This window comes from Salmo salar, chromosome ssa18 (assembly GCF_905237065.1).
Source record: "Salmo salar chromosome ssa18, Ssal_v3.1, whole genome shotgun sequence".
Taxonomy (NCBI): Eukaryota; Metazoa; Chordata; class Actinopteri; order Salmoniformes; family Salmonidae; genus Salmo; species Salmo salar.
The window spans coordinates 4,722,028-4,745,764 of NC_059459.1; the positions used below are offsets into that span (position 1 = coordinate 4,722,028).

The following is a 23,737-nucleotide window of genomic DNA, read 5'->3' on the forward strand; positions in this document are numbered from 1 at the left end:
GTGTGCCTCATGATGACGTGCAGGTGTGCGTAATGATGGATCCTAGGACCGGTGGTTAGTATACCGGCGAGGGGAGGAGCAGACGTGACAGTACCGCCCCTCTGATGCGCAGCTCCAGCTGCAGGACGACGCCAACCAGAGGGACAAACCCGAGGACGAGGAGCGGGCCGGTCCAGGCTGTGAAGGTGGAAATCACGGATGATGTTGGGATCCAGAATGTCCTCCACCGGAACCCAACACCGCTCCTCTGGGCAATACACCTCCCAGTCCTGGAGCCGACCCCCACGACGTCAGAAGTCCAGTCGGGATCTGATGGCCTAGGCCGGGGGGGTGTCATGGGGGACAGCATCAGCTAAGGGACCAGGAACCACCGCCCTGAGAAGGGAGACATGAAAAGAAGGTGAGATATGGTAGTCACTGGGAAGCTGTAATCTATACGTCACCTCGTTGACGCTCCGGAGGACCTTGAACGGCCTCACAAACCGGGGGCTCGGTTTCCTGCAGGGCAGGCAGAGTGGAAGGTTCCTGGTAGAAAGCCAGACACGATCCCCAGGGTGGAACACAGGGGTCGCACTGAGGTGGCAGTCGGTCTGCTCCTTTTGACGGTGGACGGCGAGCTGGAGATCAACCGCAGGAGATTCGGTCTAACCCGGGGCCACGGAGCCAGGGCCGGCTGAAAACCCAGAACACACTGGTAGGGAGTCAAACCCAGTGGAGGCGTGACGTAGCGAGTTCTGGGTGTACTCTGCCCATGGAAGGAATCGAGCTCACTCTCCTTGCCGGTTCTGACAGTGACTCCTTAGGAACCATTCCAGCTCCTGGTTCATCCTCTTCACCTGCCGTTGGACTGAGGCCAGTACCCGGAGGCTGACCGTGACCCCGAGCTTCTCCATACCCGTGATGTGAATTGGGGGCCACGGTCGGAGGATTACCATCTCGTTGAGACAGAACTACACCCAGAATGCCCAACTCTGAAGCGTCCACCACCACAAAGGATATCGTGGGATCTGGGTGTTTGAGCAATGGGGCGGAGGTGAAACGTCCCTTGAGTAGACAGAAGGCCTCGTCGGCTGCTGGGCTCCACACCAACCTACGGGGACCACCCTTAAGGAAAGAGATGAGAGTACCAACGCTCCCGAAGTAGGTTACCCTGACGGATGGCCATTGCAATGAGTGCGTGCAAGGAGAGCTTGTCGTCTCGACAGGCCAGTTCCATCTGGACCTCCTCGCGCAGACCTCTTCTGAATAGCGAACGAAGCGCCGGCTCGTTCCAGCCGCTGGATGCTGCTACTGTCCGGAAGGTGAGCGTGTACTATGCAGCAGTCTGGACCCCCTGCCGTAATTGGAGTAGACGCTCACCCACCTCTCTGCCATCTGGGGGATGATCGAAGATGCATTTAAACAGAGTCATGAACCCCTCATATGAATCTAGCTCCTCCTCTCCTCTCTCCCAGATGGCCATGGCCCACTAACACCCGCCCAGTCAAAGGAATAACCGTGGTAACCTTGGACCTCTCGGTGGTGGGAGCTCCCCTCTAGTGCGTATACAGGGAGCACTGAAGTAGGAAGCCACGGCATTTAGATGGGGTGCCATCATATTTATCCAGGAGGGACAAACGGGCATCGCTGACCTGAGCGGGTTGCTGAATGTGCTGTTGTGCTGGCTCGACTGGTTGAAGAGTATCCTCCGCTAGTTGACGGCAACGCCTCCCAGGTATGTTTGAAACGTTGCCCACTGCGAAGAACCTCTCCCATAGCCGTCCCCAGTTGTGCCAGCTGGTCCTGGTGTTGACGTAGAAGGTATCCCTGCTCGTCAACCGTCAGAGATATTTTGTTCTCCTGCTGCTTCCATTGTTTGAGTCAGTATTCTGTAACAAACACGCTGTGAGTCGAGAAGCAGGTGCAGGTAAAACGTTTAATAAAACACAAACATCGAACGAGACAACAGAACAGTAGCGTCTTAGCATAAACACAGAAACAATACTGACTGGGGAAGGAACCTAAGGGAGTGCCAGATAAAGGGGAGGTAATAAGTGAGGTAATGGAGTCCAGGTGTGCCTCATGATGACGTGCAGGTGCGCGGAATGATTGATGCCAGGTGTGCATAATGATGGACCGGTGGTTAGTCTACCGGCGACATGGAACGCCAGAGGGGAGGAGCTGGAGTAGATGTGACAAGAGGGGCCTTGTGGCTCATTCTACAGGTCTGCTATCCTGCCCTGGGGAGGCAAAGCTATTTTAGCATCGAGACAGAAGTCAGGATGGCCAGACATTGGTGGGAACTAAAATGTATTGGTAAAAAGGAGCATTGACAAGTCAGCATCACATGATTTGTGAGACAAATCTCTCACTTAGTCTCAGTAGCTGTCCAGTGTTCCAGATTTTAATGAAATATGACCTAATAATGAATTACAATACGAGTGAAATAGGTATTAAAGTATGTTAAAAAGCAGCTTTTCTGTGTACCCCTGTTTGTCCTGTTCACAAACAGAATGGTGCGGGCGTATACTGGTTATTAAAAATATTACAAGTAAACATCTGATTTTCCAGCTCAGCCAATGAGCCAAACAGACATCTTGCCAAAGTATGTGAGGTCACATAATATCAGGAAATAGCAAGCATTTTTGAAACTGTCTGTTTCAGATACAAGTTTGAAGTGGGGTTTTTGGTGAGTCAACATCATTATTTAGAGTTTACAGAATGAGCTTTTAAAAATGGGATTTTCATTGCAGTTACTTTCACTAACTACGAATCTCTCTCATACACCTAAGAAGCTATATTTTCATATGCAGACAGAGTTATATATCAAATGGATCGCTAGCATACATTGTGAACTGTATTCACTTAAATATGTGGCTTTTATAGGTAAACATTTATGACAATGCCCCTGCAGGCTAATTAACACATCTAAGTTCTTAGACACTGACTTTCCATGACTGTGTCAGCAATAGTTGTACTGTTCCTATGAATGAGTGACGACTGCTAGCTACACAATTATTTCTAAAATGTTCATGACAAAAGCAATGAGTCAACTGAATTGAAATGTAATTGACCCCATCCAAGAATCGAACACTACAAACTGCCACACTCAATCCCAAATCAACCCCCTATCCCTAACCCGCTACTCCCTTCCCAAAGCACTTTCCCCTCGCCCGTTACTGTACAATCCCATTTAAAACTGTTGTGCAATCAAGATACTGTACATAAAATACATTTTATTATGATTGTGTGCATTTACACTAACAGGTACATAAACAGATTATGTACAAACAACAGTGACGGCATTCTTACTGATCAGCTGCTCTGTGTTGGGTGAGACTAGAGAGCAGAGACTAGAAAGCAGAGACTATAAACCAGTCTACTGTAGAGAGGATACCTGCACTCTTGAGTTTCCAACAAGGTCTCTGTCAGGTAGATTTCTATGGTGAGAGACCAGACTCCTGAGTCTGTGAGTACGGTGTGTGTCTGCCAGACCAATCATCTGTGTTGTAGTAGTGGTCTGTGTTGTAGTCAGTCTGTGGTGTGGTAGTGGTCAGTCCAGCATGACCTGTCCCAGCTCTCCCTTCCTGAACGCTCTGATGAAATCATAGGCTGCTGCTGTGTAGTTAGGCACTGTGAGGGTGATGTTACCTAGGGAACACAGAGATTAGGCACATACACCAATAGCTAACAAAAGCCTTTAATAAGGCAAGTATAAAGATTTGTCTTGATGCTAAAACGTGACCCTGTAATAGTTGTAAGAACTGAACTATTACTCTGCAATTACTATGTAAATTGTTATATGTAAATACACAGTTTTACTATATATTTAGTATGATATGGTTTTCTCTTACCCACTCCAGTGATGGCTTTAACTCGTTGAGTCTTTCCCAGTTTGACAGCGATATGTTTCAACACCTGCTGGATGTCATCACTAGGCTCCCTGAGATCATACCTCTCCACGTAACTACACACAGACACACACACTTCATGTAACTAGACACAAAGAAACACTCAACTCTCAAGGTTACATTCAGCGACATTCAAATCACTTTTGAGTAACTATACAATATTGCAATCAGTGCTTTGCGCAAACAATGGTATAAAATTATAAAAATGGCCAGTGAGGACTGGCCATGTTATGTTATAGAGGCAGGAAATCTGCCTGTACCTGTACTTCTCCAGTCTATTGAGAGAGAACAGTAGGTAGTCTGCCATGATGTCTTCTCCTACTAGATGGTCCAGGATGGTTCCTGACAGTAACAGCAGAGGAGGGAGTCATCATTATAACGGCCATACTGCATGTCCTGCTGACAATCACATGGCTTGATGTGGAGTCACTGTGTCAAAGGGCTGCCATATAATTCACACATGCTTCGATTGTTATATGATTGAGAGCACTGGAAAGTTCATATTTATCCATACAGTGTGAGAGGCCCATCAGAGCTTGGCTGTTGTTATATTAGATTCCACTGGCCTCCCGAGTGGTGCAGTGCTAGCTGTGCCGCGAGATATTCTGGGTTTGAGTCCAGGCTCTGTCGCAGCCGGCCCGCGACCCGGAGACCCATGGGGCGGCGCACAATTGGCCCAGCGTCGTCCGGGTTAGGGGAGGGTTTAACCGGCAGGGATGTCCTTGTCCCATTGTGCACTAGCGACTCCTGTGGCAGGGCGGGCGCAGTGCACGCTGACACGATCGCCAGGTGTATGGTGTTTCCTCCAACACATTGGTGCGGCTTCCTGGTTAAGTGGGCATTGTGTCAAGAAGCAGTGCGGCTTGGTTGGGTTGTGTTTGAGGACGCATGGCTCTCAACCGTCGCCTCTCCCGAGTCCGTACAGGAGTTGCAGCGATGAGACAATTGGATACCACGAAATTGGGGAGAAAATAAATAAATAAAACAATATATTAGATTCCACTAGGTGGCACTGTAGTACCCTGGAATACAGAGACCAGGTGGGTCCAGAACCATATATGTAATAGAACACCTTCCTAATATTGCGTTGCAGCCCCTTTTGCCCTCAGAACAGCCTCAATTTGTCAGGACATGGACTCTACAAGGTGTCAAAAGTGTTCCACAGGGATGCTAGCCCAAGTTGACTCCAATGCCTCCCACAGTTGTGTCAAGTTGGCTAGATGTCCTTTGGGTGGTGGACCATTCTTGATACACACAGGAAAATGTTGGGCATGAAAACCCAGCAGCATTGCAGTTCTTGACACACTCAAATTGGTGCGCCTGGCAACTACTACCATACCCCGTTCAAAGGCACTTAAATCTTTTGTCTTGCCCATTCACCTTCTGAATGTCACACATACACAATTCATGTCTCAATTATCTCAAGGCTTAAAAATCCTTCTTTAACGCACCTATTCCCTTTCACCTACACTGATTGAAGTGTATTTAACAACTGACATCAATAAGGGATCATGCTTTCACCTGGTCAGTCTATGTCATGGAAAGAGGCTATACATCATTGGCCAGACCTAGTCTGTACTCACCACATAGGGCTAGCTTCATGCCTGTCTCCAGACTCTGTATCTTCGGAGGAAGGACACCAGGCGTATCTAGAAGATGGATGATGGGTCTCTCACACACCTCACAAGAGGAACACAGAAACACATTGAGTAAGTACTGAATATACACAAAAACAGACAAGTGACAGGAACGCAGACAGGTGAAACCATCACTCACCTGTATTCTAGTCAACACTGCTTTGGTAATGCCTGGTTCCCCTCCTACTTTTGACCCCCGACCTAAAGGTAGAAAAAGGTGGATCATCATTACCTCAACAAGGGTTCAATGAAATGCACATGAAAAAACTATCCAGACCACAAGGAATTCTCCTAATCCCATATCTCATTGTAACGTTAAGTTGTACCTTTCTTGAGGTTGGTTCTCCTCAGAGCATTGATGAGTGATGACTTTCCAACGTTGGGCACCCCAATCACCATCAGACAGAAGTTGGTGTTCTGAACATTGAATATACACACGTCATAACATGACCACATAATATGGCCGTAACCACATTCAGACCACATAAAAGAGCGTTGTTTACCCCCTCTATTCACCATACAGACAGACAAAATAATACAGACAGACGAAATAAGGACACAACTAGACAGGGCAACTGAAAGAACACAGCTGATGCTACAAGGACAAAGACACCAAGGAACACAGCTATAACTAAGAGAAGGCTTTTCTAAAGAGGGTTGTTTTTAGGCCAGTTTTAAAGGAGCCCAGAGTCTGTGGTGCCGTGAGTACATTCCAGAGGTGGGGGGCGGTCGAGCCAGTGTTAATTTCGTCAATAAAAATGGTGACAAAAATAATCGTCAAACACCTATTTTTCAGTGGCAAATTGACGAGACTATAACTGACTAAATAGACCCAGAAAAAACTAACACTAAATAAAAATGATTTTTCCATTTCAGTTCACTAAATTGAGACGGAATTATCTATGTGACTAAACTCTGACAACTAAGTGGACTGGACAAGAGTTGGAGAGATTGAAAGCTTTCCAGTTATGAGGACAAGTAAAATTACCAGCACAAATGCAAAGTTCTGTTCAGCAGTGGGAAGGACGCGCCACACCCAGCACACACAGCCTAGCCTACATCAGCTGGTGAGCTGCAGGGGAGCAAGCGATGAGTGTGGGACGATAGGCTCCACTCCGGCTCTGCCGCCGATTAGATTTATTTATTTATTTCACCTTTATTTAACCAGGTAGGCAAGTTGAGAACAAGTTCTCATTTACAATTGCGACCTGGCCAAGATAAAGCAAAGCAGTTCGACAACATACAAAAACACAGAGTTACACATGGAGTAAAACGACATACAATCAATGATGCAGTAGCAAAAAATAAGACTATATACAATGTGAGCAAATGATGTGAGATAAGGGAGGTAAAGGCAAAAAAGGCCATGGTGGCAAAGTAAATAAAGTATAGCAAGTAAAACACTGGAATGGTAGATTTGTAGTTTGAAGAAAGTTCAAAGTTAAAATATAAATAATATGGTGCAAAGGAGCAAAATAAATAAAATAAATAAATACAGTAGGGGAAGAGGTAGTAGTTTGGGCTAAATTATAGATGGGCTATGTACAGGTGCAGTGATCTGATAGCTGGTGCTTAAAGCTAGTGAGGGAGATAAGTGTTTCCAGTTTGAGATTTTTGTAGTTCGTTCCAGTCATTGGCAGCAGAGAACTGGAAGGAGAGACGACCAAAGGAGGAGTTGGCTTTAGGGGTGACCAGAGAGATATACCTGCTGGAGCGCGTGCTACAGGTGGGTGCTGCTATGGTGACCAGTGAGCGGAGATAAGGGGGGACTTTACCTAGCAGGGTCTTGTAGATGACCTGGAGCCAATGTGTTTGGCGATGATTATGTAGCGAAGGCCAGCCAACGAGAGCGTACAGGTCGCAGTGGTGGGTAGTATATGGGGCTTTGGTGACAAAACGGATGGCACTGTGATAGACTGCATCCAGCTTGTTGAGTAGGGTATTGGAGGCTATTTTGTAAATGACATCGCCGAAGTCGAGGATTGGTAGGATGGTCAGTTTTACGAGGGTATGTTTGGCAGCATGAGTGAAGGATGCTTTGTTGCGAAATAGGAAGCCAATTCTAGATTTAACTTTGGATTGGAGATGATTGATGTGAGTCTGGAAGGAGAGTTTACAGTCTAACCAGACACCTAGGTATTTGTAGTTGTCCACAAATTCTAAGTTAGAACCGTCCAGAGAAGTGATGCTGGACAGGCGGGCAGGTGCAGGCAGCGATCGATTGAAGAGCATGCATTTAGTTTTACTTGTGTTTAGGAGCAATTGGAGACCACGGAAGGAGAGTTGAATGGCATTGAAGCTCGTCTGGAGGGTTGTTAACACAGTGTCCAAAGAAGGGCCAGAAGTATACAGAATGGTGTCATCTGCGTAGAGGTGGATCAGAGATTCACCAGCAGCAAGAGCGACATCATTGATGTATACAGAGAAAAGAGTTGGCCCAAGAATTGAACCCTGTGGTACCCCCATAGAGACTGCCAGAGGTCCGGACAGCAGGCCCTCCCGATTTGACACACTGAACTCTGTCAGAGAAGTAGTTGGTCAACCAGGCGACGCAATCGTTTGAGAAACCAAGGCTACTTACTGAGTCTGCCGATGAGGATGTGGTGATTAACAGAGTCAAAAGCTTTGGCCAGGTCAATGAATACGGCAGCACAGTATTGTTTCTTATCGATGGCGGTTACGATGTCGTTTAGGACCTTGAGCGTGGCTGAGGTGCATCCATGACCAGCTCTGAAACCAGATTGCATAGCGGAGAGGGTGCGGTGAGATTCGAAATGGTCGGTAATCTGTTTGTTGACTTGGCTTTCGAAGACCTTAGAAAGGCAGGGTAGGATGGATATAGGTCTGTAGCAATTTGGGTCAAGAGTGTCACCTCCTTTGAAGAGGGGGATGACAGCAGCTGCTTTCCAATCTATGGGAATCTCAGACGACACGAAAGAGAGGTTGAACAGGCTAGTAATAGGGGTTGCAATAATTTCGGCAGATAATTTTAGAAAGAAAGGGTCCAGATTGTCAAGCCCAGCTGATTTGTAGGGGTCCAGATTTTGCAGCTCTTTCAGAACATCAGCTGAATGGATTTGGGAGAAGGAGAAATGGGGAGGCTTGGGCGAGTAGCTGTGGGGCGTGCAGTGCTGTTGAATGCAGTAGGGGTAATTAGGTGGAAAGCATGGCCAGCCGTAGAAAAATGCTTATTGAAATTCTCAATTATAGTGGGCTTATCGGTGGTGACAGAGTTTCCTATCCTCAGTGCAGTGGGCAGTTGGGAGGAGGTGTTCTTATTCTCCATGGACTTTACAATGTCCCAGAACTTTTTAGAGTTGGAGTTACAGGAAGCAAATTTCAGTTTGAAAAAGCTAGCCTTGGCGTTTCTAACTGCCTGTGTGTATTGGTTTCTAACTTCCCTGAAAAGTTGCATATCGCGGGGGCAGTTCGATGCTAATGCAGAACGCCACAGGATATTTTTGTGTTGATTAAGGGCAGTCAGGTCTGGGGAGAACCAAGGGCTATATCTGTTCCTGGTTCTAAATTTCTTGAAAGGGGCATGCTTATTTAAGATGGTGAGGAAGGCATTTAAAAAAAAATAACCAGGCATCCTCTACTGACGGGATGAGGTCAATATCCTTCCAGGATACCAGGGCCAGGTCGATTAGAAAGGCTTGCTCGTTGAAATGTTTCAGGGAGCGTTTGACAGTGATGAGTGGAGGTCGTTTGACCGCTGACCCATTACGGGTGCAGGCAATGAGGCAGTGATCGCTGAGATCTTGGTTGAAAACAGCAGAGGTGTAATTAGAGGGCACGTTGGTTAGGATGATATCTATGAGGGTGCCAGTGTTTGCGGCTTTGGGGTTGTACCTGGTGGGTTCATTAATAATTTGTGTGAGATTGAGGGCATCAAGCTTGGATTGTAGGATGGCTGGGGTGTTAAGCATGTCCCAGTTTAGGTCACCTAGTAGCACGAGCTCTGAAGATAGATGGGGGGCAATCAGTTCACATATGGTGTCCAGAGCACAGCTAGGGGCCGAGGGGGGTCTATAGCAGGCGGCAACGGTGAGAGACTTGTTTTTGGAGAGGTGGATTTTTAAAAGTAGAAGTTCAAATTGTTTGGGTACAGACCTGGATAGCAGGACAGAACTCTGCAGGCTCTCTCTGCAGTAGATTGCAACACCGCCCCCTTTGGTCGTTCTATCTTGTCTGAAAACGTTGTAGTTAGGGATGAAGATTTCAGAGTTTTTGGTGGACTTCCTAAGCCAAGATTCAGACACAGCTAGGACATCCGGGTTGGCAGAGTGTGCTAAAGCAGTGAATAAAACAAACTTAGGGAGGAGGCTTCTAATGTTAACATGCATGAACCAAGGTTATTACGGTTACAGAAGTCATCAAAAGAGAGCGCCTGGGGAGTAGGAGTGGAGCCAGGCACTGCAGGGCCTGGATTCACCTCTACATCCCCAGAGGAGCAGAGAAGAATAAGTATGAGGGTACGGCTAAAAGCTATAAGAATTGGTCGTCTGTGACGTCCAGAATAGAGAGAAAAAGGAGCAGGTTTCTGGGGGCGATAAAATAGCTTCAAGGTATAATGTACAGACAAAGGTATGGTGGGCTGTGAATACAGAGGAGGTAAACCTTGGCATTTAGTGATTATGAGAGAGATATTGTCTCTAGAAATATCATTGAAACCAGAAGATGTCATAGCATGTGTGGGTGGAGGAACTGAGAGGTTGGATAAGGTATAATGAGCAGGGCTAGAGGCTCTACAGTGAAATAAGCCAATAAACACTAACCAGAACAGCAATGGACATTGCATATTGACATTAAGGAGAGGCATGCTTAGCCGAGTGATCAAAGGGTCCAGTGAGATTCAGACAGCTAGCCGGGCCATAGGTAGCAAGCTGGTGGAAGATGGAGGGAGGTCTGTTTTTAGCCACCTCGTGCGTTTCCGTCTGTGGGTTAGTGGGGTTCCGTGTGGAAGGGGGGACCTGTCCAAGTTGGCAAAATAGTTAGTTATAGTGGTCCAAGAAAAGTGTCCGATAGACCTATTCAGATCGCAGCCGATAAGACAGCTAACGATTAGCCGGCCGCAGATGGGCGATCAGGTTATGTCGCGACGGAGGGGCCAGTTGGATAACTCCCTCGGGCAGATAACGTCGGTGGTCCAGTCGTGAAGGCCCGATGGGGCTCCGCATCGGCAGTAAAATGGGTCAGGATAGGTGATTGTAGCCCAGGAGACACTTCAGCTGGCTAGCTCAGGAAAAGCCCACGAGTGGCTGACGGAACTCTTCAGCTGGCTAGCTCCGGAATAATGTGTGTTAATTCCGGGACCGACGTTGCCAATAGTCACTCAGGTAGCAGCTAGTTAGCGGCAAGATCCAGGTGTAAATGTCCAGAGCCTGCGGTAGAAATCGGGGAAAGGAGAGAGAATAGGTCCGGTATGCTCTGGTCTGAGTCGCTCTGTACAAAAACTGGCGATAGCTTTTCGAGCTAATGGATAGCTGAGGACAGCCAACCGTGGCTAGCTGAACTCCAACGTTAGCCAGTGAAAATGGCTAACCTCTGGCTAGCTTCTGTTGTGGATTTCAGATGAGGTAAATAATACTTTCTTTAAAAAAAAAATGTAATCGATTACACACATTGCACAGGCGTCTCTCCCCGTAGCTAACCAGTCACCACTAGCCTTCTGTCATGACGTGGCCCTTTCTGGGTGGGTGTAGATCGTGGCTTCCCCCTCTCTCACTCTCTCCTACACCCAGGTTCTGTTATCTCAGGTCGTAAATTCCTGGCGGAGACTCTCTACCCCTTTTCATGCAGAGAGAGAGACCACAGAGTGAACAAGGGATTTCACTTGGCCAAACTCCTAAATCCCCAAAATGGGAGTTTTAAACAATATGTCCACCTTTGAGAGTGTAGGAATGGTCCGTGGACACTTAAGGGACAGTTATGTTGAGTGTGTTTCATTTTGTGACCTCATGAAGGACAGGAAACACACAACTATATCTCTGAATGTGTACATTTCTCAATTATGGGGTTTGCATCTAATTCTTGTATAAAATGAACGAGTAAAGATTAAACTATTTGCGAACTGATGTAATGTGATGTTAACCTTCAATTTTGAGAGAATTTTATTTTTGTAAAGTTTAACTAGTCACCGGCCACGCCCCCATGAGCACAGACATGACCTGGCGTCATGGAACCGCCTTTTCTATTGTTACGAATCAAACCCCCTCCAGAGGAAATCCTCTTCAGACCACGCATACCTCGTGTAAGCTGAGGTGGCACAGGTTTGCGTACCAACACTAGAAAACCAAACCACGTGGAGCATTGGCTACACAGCTGGAAATGGTTAAACTCTGAGACTATCGATCCCTACAGAATAAGAGCAAATCTTAGATACTAATTACTAGTCTGCAGCTAGAAATTATGTAAACCTGGGATGCGAATACCGACAACCGCCGAAACATCTATTCTATGAGAACATTTCTGAATGGTACTCTGAAGTATCCATTCTAACCTTGAAAGACTTGGATCTTCAGGGAAAAGAAAGAGACAGAGACTCGGATGAACTCTCCAGCAGACAGACCGGATTCCAACAGAGAAGACAACAATGACATACACCGTAAATATGTACTTGCAATTATTCTCGAATGAGCAGCCGTTCATGTGCGAAGGATTAGCATTTCATAGTATATAATTATAGACTGTGTAATGAATCCATTTGGTCTTTCCCGCTCTTTCTCAGTCCACACCCCCTTCCCTTTGTCCACTAAGCCGTCATATCGGTTTAGCCCACTAGGGAATCTTCCCTATCATTGTTAGTAACCAATATCTACTGTTTGTTTATGCATTTCTGTGATTATTTAGTTAGTAAATAAATTATTAAGTCAATTGGTGTATGGATGATTTATAGTAAAGGCTGGGTTTGTGCAGATAACCAACAATTTATGATGTTCAGATGAGACTGACTGAGACTGAGACTTTCATTAATAGAAGACTAATTGATCAGATATTAAAATATCTGAAGAGTTACATTCGGAAAAGTATAACTTTGTAATCTGAAGATTTTCTGTGGTGCCCCAACTTCCTAGTTAATTAAATTGACATGATTAGTTTAATCACGTAATAATAATTACAGAGAATTGATTTGATAAAATAAGTCTTCACCTTTAACCTCTATGGGCAAGGCGGGACGAATTCGTCCCACCTACGTAACAGCCACCTTAATTCAGTGGCGCGATTTTTGAATCGTTTGAAATACTATTACTTCAATTTCTCAAACATATGACTATTTTACAGCTATTTAAAGACAAGACTCTGCTTAATCTAACCACACTGTCCGATTTCAAAAAGGCTTTACAACGAAAGCAAAACATTAGATTATGTCAGGAGAGTGCCCAGCCAGAAATAATCAGACACCCATTTTTCAAGCTAGCATATAATGTCACAAAAACCCAAACCACAGCTAAATGCAGCACTAACCTTTTATGATCTTCATCAGATGACACACCTAGGACATTATGTTATACAATACATGCATGTCTGTTCAATCAAGTTCATATTTATATCAAAAAACAGCTTTTTACATTAGCATGTGACGTTCAGAAAAAGCATACCCCCGCAAACTTCCGGGGAATTTACTAACAGTTTGCTAAATTACTCACGATAAACGTTCACAAAAAGCATAACAATTATTTTAAGAATTATAGATACATTACTCCTCTATGCACTCGATATGTCCGATTTTAAAATAGCTTTTCGGATGAAGCACATTTTGCAATATTCTAAGTACATAGCCCAGCCATCACGGCTAGCTATTTAGACACCCGGCAAGATTAGCCTTCACCAAAATCCTATTTCCTATAAGAAAAATGTTCTTACCTTTCCTGTTCTTCGTCAGAATGCACTCCCAGGACTTCTACTTCAATAACAAATGTAGGTTTGGTCCCAAATAATCCATCGTTATATCCAAATATCCTCTGTTTTGTTCGTATGCGTTCTAGACACTATACGAATGGTAAATAACGGTCGTGCGCATGGCGCATGGCGTGACAAAAAATGTCTAAATATTCCATTACCGTACTTCGAAGCATGTCAACCGCTGTTTAAAACCAATTTTTATGCCATTTATCTCGTAGAAAAGCGATAATATTCCGACCGGGAATCTGCAATAAGCTAAACAGCCGAATGAAATTTCTCCACGGGGCGAATCGTGCACGTGCCTCATTCAATGGTCCTCTGATCGGCCACTTGGATAAGGCGATAATCTGTTTCAGCCAGAGGCTGCCTTGTCATCGTTCAGGTTTTTCCCGGGTTCTGAGAGCCTATTGGAGCCCTGGGAATTGTCACGTTACAGCTAAGATCCTTACTCTTCAATAAACAGATGCAAGACGCACGACTCCTTGTCAGACAGGCCACTTCCTGCATGAAACCTTGTCAGGTTTTTGCCTGCCATAGGAGTTCTGTTATACTCACAGACACCATTCAAACAGTTTTAGAAACTTTAGGGTGTTTTCTATCCAAACCTGAACAATAATATGCATATTCTAGCTTCTGAGTTGGTGTAGGAGGCAGTTAAAAATGGGCACATATTTTTTCCAAAATTCTCAATACTGCCCCCTAGCCCAAACAGGTTAATGATGCCAAATACACGACACTTCTGGTTAGCTACCCTTTGCCTAGTTAAGAAACACAAGCTGCTTTACAAAATTAAAAACAATAGCAGCATTAAGTTTAATAGTAAAAGAACAGTCTAGCTATGTTTTCATTTCCCGTGAGTATAGATTCTAGCCATTACCATTCAAAAGATACGACTCATAATAACGGCACTAGGTTTTTTCTTTCTATCGTGCATTGGCGAGCCACATTTTACATTCATAAAGCATATCCTGGGCCATCCTAAAACTAGGATACTTGTGGACTGGACCATTAGACATTTGTTTAGACTACACCTTGTTCAGTAATGTTACCTCATTAGCTAGCTATAGCTAACAAACTCGGGCAACATTTTGGAACATTCATAACAATGGAAATGACGCGACCAAGTGATGGAGGTGAAACCCATACTACTTTGCTAATACTTTGCGGGACCATCTGATGATTGTGCTACTCTCTTTCTGCGCATGTGTGTGTCTCTTTTGTATGTAATGTGCAATTTCTATGTAGGATTAATAGGAATTTACATGGCCAGATAATTGTTTCTTACACATCTGTCATATTTCGGCCTTGTCTTCGGACGCTAAGTTGGTGGTTGTAGACATCCCTCTAGTGGTGTGGGGGCTGTGCTTTGGCAAAGTGGGTGGGGTTATATCCTGCCTGTTTGGCCCTGTCCGGGGGTATCATCGGATGGGGCCACAGTGTCTTCTGATCCCTCCTGTCTCAGCCTCCAGTATTTATGCTGCAGTAGTTTATGTGTCGGGGGGCTAGGGTCAGTCTGTTACATCTGGAGTATTCTCTTGTCTTATCCGGTGTCCTGTGTGAATTGAAATATGCTCTCTCTAATTCTCTCTCTCTCTCTTTCTCTCTCTTTCTTTCTCTCGGAGGACCTGAGCCCTAGGACCATGCCTCGGGACTACCTGGCATGATGACTCCTTGCTGTCCCCAGTCCACCTGGCCATGCTGCTGCTCCACTTCCCACTGTTCTGCCTGCGGCTACGGAACCCTGACCTGTTCACCGGACGTGCTTGTTGCACCCTCGACAACTACTATGATTATTATTATTTGACCATGCTGGTCATTTATGAACATTTTAACATCTTGACCATGTTCTGTTATAATATCCACCCGGCACAGCCAGAAGAGGACTGGCCACCCCTCATAGCCTGGTTCCTCTCTAGGTTTCTTCCTAGGTTTTTGACCTTTCTAGGGAGTTTTTCCTAGGGAGTTTTTCCTAGCCACCGTGCTTCTTTCACATGCATTGCTTGCTGTTTGGGGTTTTAGGCTGGGTTTCTGTACAGCACTTTGAGATTTCAGCTGATATACGAAGGGCTATATAAATAAATTTGATTTGATTTTGATTTGATTTATTCTGTTGGAAAGATAAAAGGATGTTATGCAGAAAAATATATTGGTAGGACAAGGCTATTTGTGCACAAGCACACAAGTCAGTGATTAATGTTTATTATAGGTTAATGACTCAATACAAATGTGATGCGACTAAAATGTGACTAAAGCAAAAGGACATTTACCTGACTAAAATGGCCCACAGTTTATCATTTTGACAATAACTAGACTAAATCATTAGTCAAATGACAAATGTGACTAGCACTTAATTATATTTAAGTCAGAATGACTAACACTAGACAAAAATGAACACTGGGTCCAGGGGCGGAAATCCCGGGGGGGACACGACCCCCCCACCCTGGGAAAAATATGATTTGTCCCCCCCAATATATCACTGAAACATAACTATGTAATTTAAATAATATTAATAATACGCAATGAAAGCAATTGTGCTGATTATAGACACTTAATAGCGCGTTTTTAAGTTTCAAAAGATTGCGACCCCCCCACCCTTTTCCTCACAATGGTTTGATCCACTGGCAAGGTAACAGAGGGGTCGTAGCCACTGTCTGAAAGGCACTCAATGAACGTAACTGACGTGTGGTTAATCCAGTCAATCGCGCACACACAATAGCTGAATATGCAGAGCTAGCGCGCAAATATTAACTATTAAGCTAGCTAGTACCTATTCCATTTATGTGGCCTCGTCAAAGATGGAATCTTTGCTATCGTCAATTTATTCCGAGATCAGCATGCAGATGATGTAAGTTAGTGCTTCAAAGTCCCTGTGATAAGGTTAGCGATAAACTGAAGTCCAAACTGAACAGAACTACACTCTCTTCTACCATTGTCTTAAATATATTTAATGGTCTCGTTGCAAAAGCTAAATTGTCGCAAGGGAACTTTTATTTATTTATTTTATTTAACCCGGGTAGCAAAGATTATAGCAAACACCACTGAAACTGAATTGGTGCTCGCTAGCTTTGCAAATTCAGCTATTGTTGGAAGCCAGCCAATATGAAAGAAACTATTAAAATTACAAAAGGTTGCAGCATATGTTGTGTAAATGGTGAACTCATACAGCTGTCAACTCTTGTCATTTTAATCCGTTTCACATTTGCTAGCTACCTTTTAGATCGAAGCCCAAATAGAATGATAAAAGATAAGATGATAGAAGCCCATCTCCTACTGTAAATAACCTACACACAGTGTGTGTGTGTAGCCAGCCAGCCAGGTAGAAAAATGGCAGAAAAATAAAAGACGGACATCAGAGTATTTTTCAGTACACCAAAACGCAAAGTAAGAACCCTAGTAGCCTAATATCTCAAAGACTAGTTGATAAAATGTTCATAAGAAAGAAATGAAATTCTAATGGAAATGTTTCACAATGATGTCATTAGGCAGAGCAGGCAACAGATGGCACACAGACAGCAGAGTTGGGGACAGATATGCAGGGACAGACTGGCAGAGACAGGGAGTCTCAGGTAAGTTTGTTGAGTCTTTGTTTGGCAACATTATGAAAGGTTCTCCATTTTTTTTTACTTGTAAAATAGGAACATAATTGGAAAATGCCATGGATACCCCCACTCTCAACTTAAACTGGTGACTGAACTAAGATTTGTTAAAGGCAATGGTATTGCTGTTGTGAGTAGTTGTGTAGTTTTGGGTACCGGTAGTTAGGAGTACGGCAAACACCTTATTTCTTTGGTTCCTCAATATACATTTACCATATTACAATGTAGGCTATGTGTTACAGCACTACTTTTGGTGTCCCCCTCAGGAATTACTCTTGAGAAAATTTCATGTAATTGTCCCCCCCAAAGTTGATATCGGATTTTCGCCCCTGACTGGGTCGAGCAAAAAGCCTGACCTCCCCATGGAGCAAAGCTTGGTCCTGGAGGAGCAGGATATATTGCTCGATCTTAGGTTGCGGGTAGAGGTCTGTTGAGGGGCGGGAAATGTCCAAATGGGGAGCAACCAGGGGGAGCAGGTACACTACTGGTCAAAAGTTTTAGAACACCTACTCATTCAATGATTTTTCTTTATTTTTACTATTTTCTACATTGTAGAATAATAGTAAAGACATTAAAACTATGAAATAACACATATGGAATTATGTAGTAACCAAAAAAAAGTTGTATATTTTATATTTGAGATTCTTTAAATAGCCACCATTTGCCTTGATGACAGCTTTGCACTCTTGGCATTCTCTATACCGGCTTCACGAGGTAGTCACCTGGAATGCATTTCAATTAACAGGTGTGCCTTGTTAAAGGTTAATTTGTGGAATTTCTTTCCTTCTTAATGGTTTGAGCCAATCAGTTGTGTTGTGACAAGGTAGGGGGGTATACAGAAGATAGCCCTATTTGGTAAAAGACCCAGTCCATATTATGGCAACAGCTCAAATAAGCAAAAGAGAAACGACAGTCCATCATTACTTTAGGACATGAAGGTCAGTCAATACAGGACATTTCAAGAACTTCGAAAGTTTCTTCAAGTGCAGTCGCAAAAACCATCAAGCTCTATGATGAAACTGGCTCTCATGAGGACCGCCAGAGGAAAGGAAGACCCAGAGTTACCTCTGCTGCAGAGGATAAGTTCATTAGGAGTTACCAGCCTCATAAATTGCAGCTCAAATAAATGCTTCACAGAGCTCAAGTAACAGACACATCTCAACATCAATTGTTCAGAGGAGAATGTGTGAATCAGGCCTTCATGGTCAAATTGCTGCAAAGAAACCACTACTAAAGGACACCGATAAGAAGAAGAGAAATGCTTGGGCCAAGAAACACGAGCAATGGACATTAGACCGGTGGAAATTTGTCCTTTGGTCTGGAGTCCAAATTGGAGATTTTAGGTTGCAACTGCCGTGTCTTTACGAGACGTAGTGTGGGTGAACAGATGATCTCCGCATGTGTATTTCCCACCGTAAATCATGGAGGTGGTGGTGTTTTGGTGTGGGGGTGCTTTGCTGGTGACACGGTCTGTGATTTATTTCGAATTCAAGGCACACTTAACCAGCATGGCTACCACAGCATTCTGCAGCGATACGCCATCCCATCTGGTTTGGGCTTAGTGGGACTATCATTTGTTTTTCAACAGGACAATGACCCAACACAACTCTAGGCTGTGTAAGGACTATTTGACTAAGAAGGAGAGTGATGGAGTGCTGCATCAGATGACCTGGCCTCCACAATCACCCAACCTCAACAAAATTGGGATGGTTTGGGATCAGTTGGACCACGGAGTGAAGGAAGAGCAGCCAACAAGTGCTCAGCATATGTGGGAACTCCTTCAAGACTGTTGGAAAAGCATTCCAGGTGAAGCTGACAGAGAATGCCAAAAGTGTGCAAAGCTGTCATCAAGGCAAAGGGTGGATATTTGAGGAATCTCAGATATAAAATATATTTTAACACTTTTTGGGTTACTACATCAAATCAAACTTTATTTGCCACATGCGCCGAATACAACAAGTGTAGACTTTACCGTGAAATGCTTACTTACAAGCCCTTAACCAACAGTGCAGTTCAAGAAGAAAATATTGACCAAGTAGACTAAAATAAAAAGTAATAGTAAAAAGTAACACAATAAGAATAACGAGGCTAGATACAGGGGGCACCGGTACCGAGTCAGTGTGCATGGGTACAGGCTAGTTGAGGCATTCTGTACATGTTGGTGGGGGCGAAGTGACTATGCATAGGTAACAAACAAACAGCGAGTGTACAAAAGGGAGTAGGGGGGGGTCAATGTAAAATTGTCCGATGGCGATTGTTATGAATTGTTCAGCAGTCTAACGGCTTGGGCGTAGAAGCTGTTGAGGAGCTTTTTTTTGTGTTGATGAGCTTTTTTTTTGGGGGGGGGGGCTTTTCTCTGACACTGCCTATTATATAGGTCCTGGATGGCAGGAAGCTTGATGTACTGGGCAGTTCGCACTACCCTCTGTAGCGCCTTATGGTCAGATGCCGAGCAGTTGCCATACCAGGCAGTGATGAAACCGGTCAGGATGCTCTCGATGGTGCAGCTGTAGAACTTTTTGAGGATCTGGGGACCCATGCCAAATCTTTTCAGTCTCCTTTTGGGGGAAAAGTTTTTGTCGTGCCCTCTTCACAACTGTCTTGGTATGTTTGGATCATGATAGTTCATTGGTGATGTGGACACCAAGGAAATTGAAACTCTCGACCCGCTCCACTACAGCCCCGTCATGTTCATGGGGGCCTGTTCGGCCCGTCTTTTCCTGTAGCCCACGATCAGCTCCTTTGTCTTGCTCACATTGAGGGAGAGGTCGTTATAGGCCATCTCATCGTTGTCGGTGATCAGGCCTACCACTGTTGTGTCGTCAGCAAACTTAATGATGGTGTTGGAGTCGTGTTTCGCCACGCAGTCGTGGGTGAAGAGGGAGTACAGGAGGGGACTAAGTACATACCCCTGAGGGGGCCCAGTGTTAAGGATCAGCGTGGCAGACGTGTTGTTGCCTACTCTTACCACCTGGGGGCAGCCCGTCAGGAAGTCCAGGATCCAATTGCAGCGGGAGGTGTTTAGTCCCAGAGTACTTAGCTTAGTGATGAGCTTCGTGGGCACAATGGTGTTGAACGCTAAGCTGTAGTCAATGAACAGCATTCTCACGTAGGTGTTCCTTTTTTCCAGGTGAGAAAGGGCAGTGTGGAGTGCGATTGAGATTGCGTCATCTGTGAATCTGTTGGGGCGGTATGCGAATTGGAGTGGGTCTAGGGTGTCCAGGAGGATGCTGTTGATGTGAGCCATGACCAGCCTTTCATAGCACTAAATGGCTACCGACGTGAGTGCCATGGGGCGGTAATCATTTAGGCAGGTTACCTTCGCTTCCTTGGGCACAGGGACTATGGTGGTCGCTTGAAACATTTAGGTATTATAGACTCGGTCAGGGAAAGGTTGAAAATGTCAGTGAAGAAACTCGACAGTTGGTCCGCGCATGCTTTGAGTACACGTCCTGGTAATCCGTCTGGCCCAGCGGCTTTGTGAATGTTGACCTGTTTAAAGGTTTTGTTCACATCGTCTACCGAGAGCGTTATTACACAGTCATCCAGAACAGCTGGTGCTCTTGTGCATGCATCAGTGTTGCTTGCCTCAAAGTGAGCATAAAAGGCATTTAGCTCGTCTGGTTGGCTCGCGCCACTGGGCAGCTCGCGTCTGGGTTTCCCTTTGTAGTCCGTAATAGTTTGCAAGCCTTGCTACATCCGACGAGCGTCAGAGCCGGTGTAGTAGGATTCAATCTTAATCCTGTAATGATGCTTTGCTTGTTTGAAGGTTCGTCTAAGGGCATAGCGGGATTTCTTATAAGCTTCCGGATTAGTCTCCCGCTCTTTGAAAGCAGCAGATCTAGCCTTTAGCTCAATGCGGATATTGCCTGTAACACATGGCTTCTGGCTGGGATATGTACGTACAGTCACTGTGGGGACGACGTCATTGATGCACTTATTGATGAAGCCGATGACTGAGGTGGTGTATTCCTCAATGCCATTGGATGAATCCCGGAACATATTCCAGTCTGTGTAAGCAAAACAGTCATGTAGTGTTAGATCTGTCTCATCTGACCACTTCCGTAATGAGCAAGTCACTGCTACTTCCTGCTTTAGTTGTTGCTTGTAAACAGGAATTAGGAGGGTAGAATTATGGTCAGATTTGCCAAATGGAGGGCAGGGGAGAGCTTTGTATGCATCTCTGTGTGTGGAGTAAAGGTGGTCTAGGAATTTTTTCCCGCTAGTTGCGCATGTGACATGCTAGTAAAAATGAGGTAAAACTGATTTAAGTTTGGCTGCATTAAAGTCCCCGGCCACTAGGAGCGCCACTTCTGGGTGAGCATTTTCTTCTTTCCTTATGGCCATATAGAGTTCTGTTGAGAGCGGTCTTTGTGCCAGCTTCGTTTTGTGGTGGTAAATAGATGGCTACGAATAATACAGATGATAACTCTCTTGGTAGATAATGTGGTCTGCAGTTTATCATAAGGTACTCTAAGGTGAGAAATACCTCGAGACTTCATTAATTTTAGACATCGAGCACCAGCTGTTATTGACAAAGACACACCCCCTCATCTTACCAGAGGTACCGTCTCTGTTCTGCCGGTGCATGGAAAATCCCGCTAGCTCTATATTGTCTGTATCTTCGTTCAGCCACGTCTCGGTGAAACATTAGATGTTACAGTTTTTAATGTCCCGTTGGTAGGATAATCTTAATAGTAGGTCATCAATTTTATTTTCCAATGATTGACGTTAGCAAGTAGAATGTAAGGCATTGGGAGTTTACTCGCTTGCCTCCGGATTCTCAGAAGGATCCCCGATCTGCCTCCCCTTTTCCGGCGTCTTTTCTTCACGCAAAAAGTGTGGATCTGGGCCTGTCGAGTGAATGCAGGATATCTGACAAAATAAGTTACACAAAACTTTTTTTTTTTTTTTAAATAGCACAATTGGTTGGGAGAATGTAAAACGTCATCCATGTTCTTCGGTGCCATCTCTACACGATTCCATGTGTTATTGCATCGTTTTGATGTCTTCGCTATTATTCTACATTGTAGAAAATAGTAAAAATAAAGAAAAACCCTTGAATGAGTAGGTGGTCTAAAACTTTTGACTGGTAGTGTTGCTATTCAGCAGCCTGATGGTCTAGAGGTAGAAGCTATTGGCCAGTCTTCGTTTTAGCTATAATGCTCCTGTACTGCCCGTGTCTGAGTGGTGGAAGCTGGGAGAATAGGCCGTGGTATTGTAGGTGTCCTGGATGGCAGGCAGTGTGCACCCAATGGTGCGTTCAGCTGAGCTTACCACTCTCTGTAGTGCCTTGCGGTCAGCGACAGTGGAGTTTCCATACCAAGCTGTGATGCAGCCCAAACGTATGCTCTATATGGTGCTCCTGTAGAACACTGAGGGCACTCTGGGATAGGCCACACTTTTTCAACCTCCTGAGGTTAAAGAGTCACTGTCGTGCCTTCTTCACCACAGTGTCCGTGAAGAGTGCAGAGTGCATTGCAGTAGTCCAGCCTTGAGGCGACAAAGGCATGGAAGAGCCTCTCTGCATCAGACTGAGTAAGGGTGGGACGGAGTTTGGCAATGTTCTTAAGGTGATAAGAGTGATGCTTTGCACAGATGTTTGATGTGATTGTCGAAGGTTAGAGAGGAGTCAAGCTTAATGCCCAGATTGTAAACATTGGATGAGAGGGGGATGTTCTTGCTTGAGTGGTGGGTTATAGGCGAATGGTTTTGCTGCTGAGTTGAAGTTTTGCGTCATCCATGCCCTTATCTCCTCAAGACAGGTGTTAAGATGAGCAGAGGGACTTGGGGAAGTTTTCAGATACAGCTGTGTAATCAGCATAGCAGTGGAATGAGATTTCATTATGGCTGATGACACGACCGAGGGTAAACAGAATGAACAGGATGTGTCCAAGAATGGATCCTTCTGGGACAACACAATTGAAAAACGAGCTCAGGGCTGGTCCCCTAAGCATTCCAGGAGGATGGAAAGGAGACTAGACACACAAACATAGCTTCAAATTGACAACCAAATGAACTGGAATTTAGGGTTGTAAAACTCTCATTTGTTATCGTCTAGGACTGAGCGTAGCCCTATACTACACATTTGTTTTTTTCTAAACACAAAATCTAAACCAATCAATCATTCCTCAATCAGTTATAGGCCGTGACCTCACCTCCTCTCGGTGGAAGCGTGGCTGGCTCTCGATTAATTCTGTGACCATGGGAACCAGCTGCAACAACAGAAAGGAAGATTAACAGAGTAGGAGAGAGCTGTCACAATGTTACTAACTCGGTCTTCTGTGGAACAGTTATAACCAAACTGCAAAGTCACCCTTTCTTAAAGGAAAGATTCACCCATTTTGAATGTTATATTGTTTTTGTGCATCTCTGAGTGATCTATCGATTCCCGGGGTCATTTCATGTATATCTGAGCTACTGCCGTTAAAGCAGACAGAACCTCGTCTGGTATGATAAAACTGCTCTCACTACACTGGAAGTTAATAGGAATACAACTTTTAGATCGCAAAAATGTCTATTATACACGTCAGATTTCAATTCTGGCCAATGTCATAACGCGCGAGTTTGTCTTCTCTGCAATGAGCTATTTGATCATATTTTTGTGATATTCCTACCTCGAGAAATTTGTAATTTGATAGAGGGTCCACACATTTCTTCTATTTGTCTGCCTCTGCAGTCCAGGGTGCATTGCATGGCCGTTGCGAAT

The 23,737-nt window shown here is 44.8% G+C and overlaps 1 protein-coding gene across 3 annotated transcripts in view; it reads right to left on the reverse strand.

The window, feature by feature from the left end:
* Window positions 1-351: 351 nt before the first annotated feature.
* Window positions 352-23,737, reverse strand: part of mtg1 (mitochondrial ribosome-associated GTPase 1) — a 31,070-nt gene continuing 7,684 nt past the window's right edge. The window contains exons 5-12 of one of the 3 annotated variants that reach the window (XR_006760297.1): window positions 23,187-23,243; window positions 5,854-5,944; window positions 5,667-5,728; window positions 5,474-5,570; window positions 4,151-4,232; window positions 3,834-3,946; window positions 3,377-3,630; window positions 352-375 (exon numbers count right to left, since the gene is read on the reverse strand). Coding sequence is in view for 1 of the 3 variants with exons in the window: in XM_014154376.1 (XP_014009851.1) it covers window positions 3,533-3,630; window positions 3,834-3,946; window positions 4,151-4,232; window positions 5,474-5,570; window positions 5,667-5,728; window positions 5,854-5,944; window positions 23,187-23,243 (600 nt within the window). In the remaining 2 variants the exon portion in view is untranslated. The other 2 variants (XR_001322026.2, XM_014154376.1) reach the window with 2 other exon arrangements.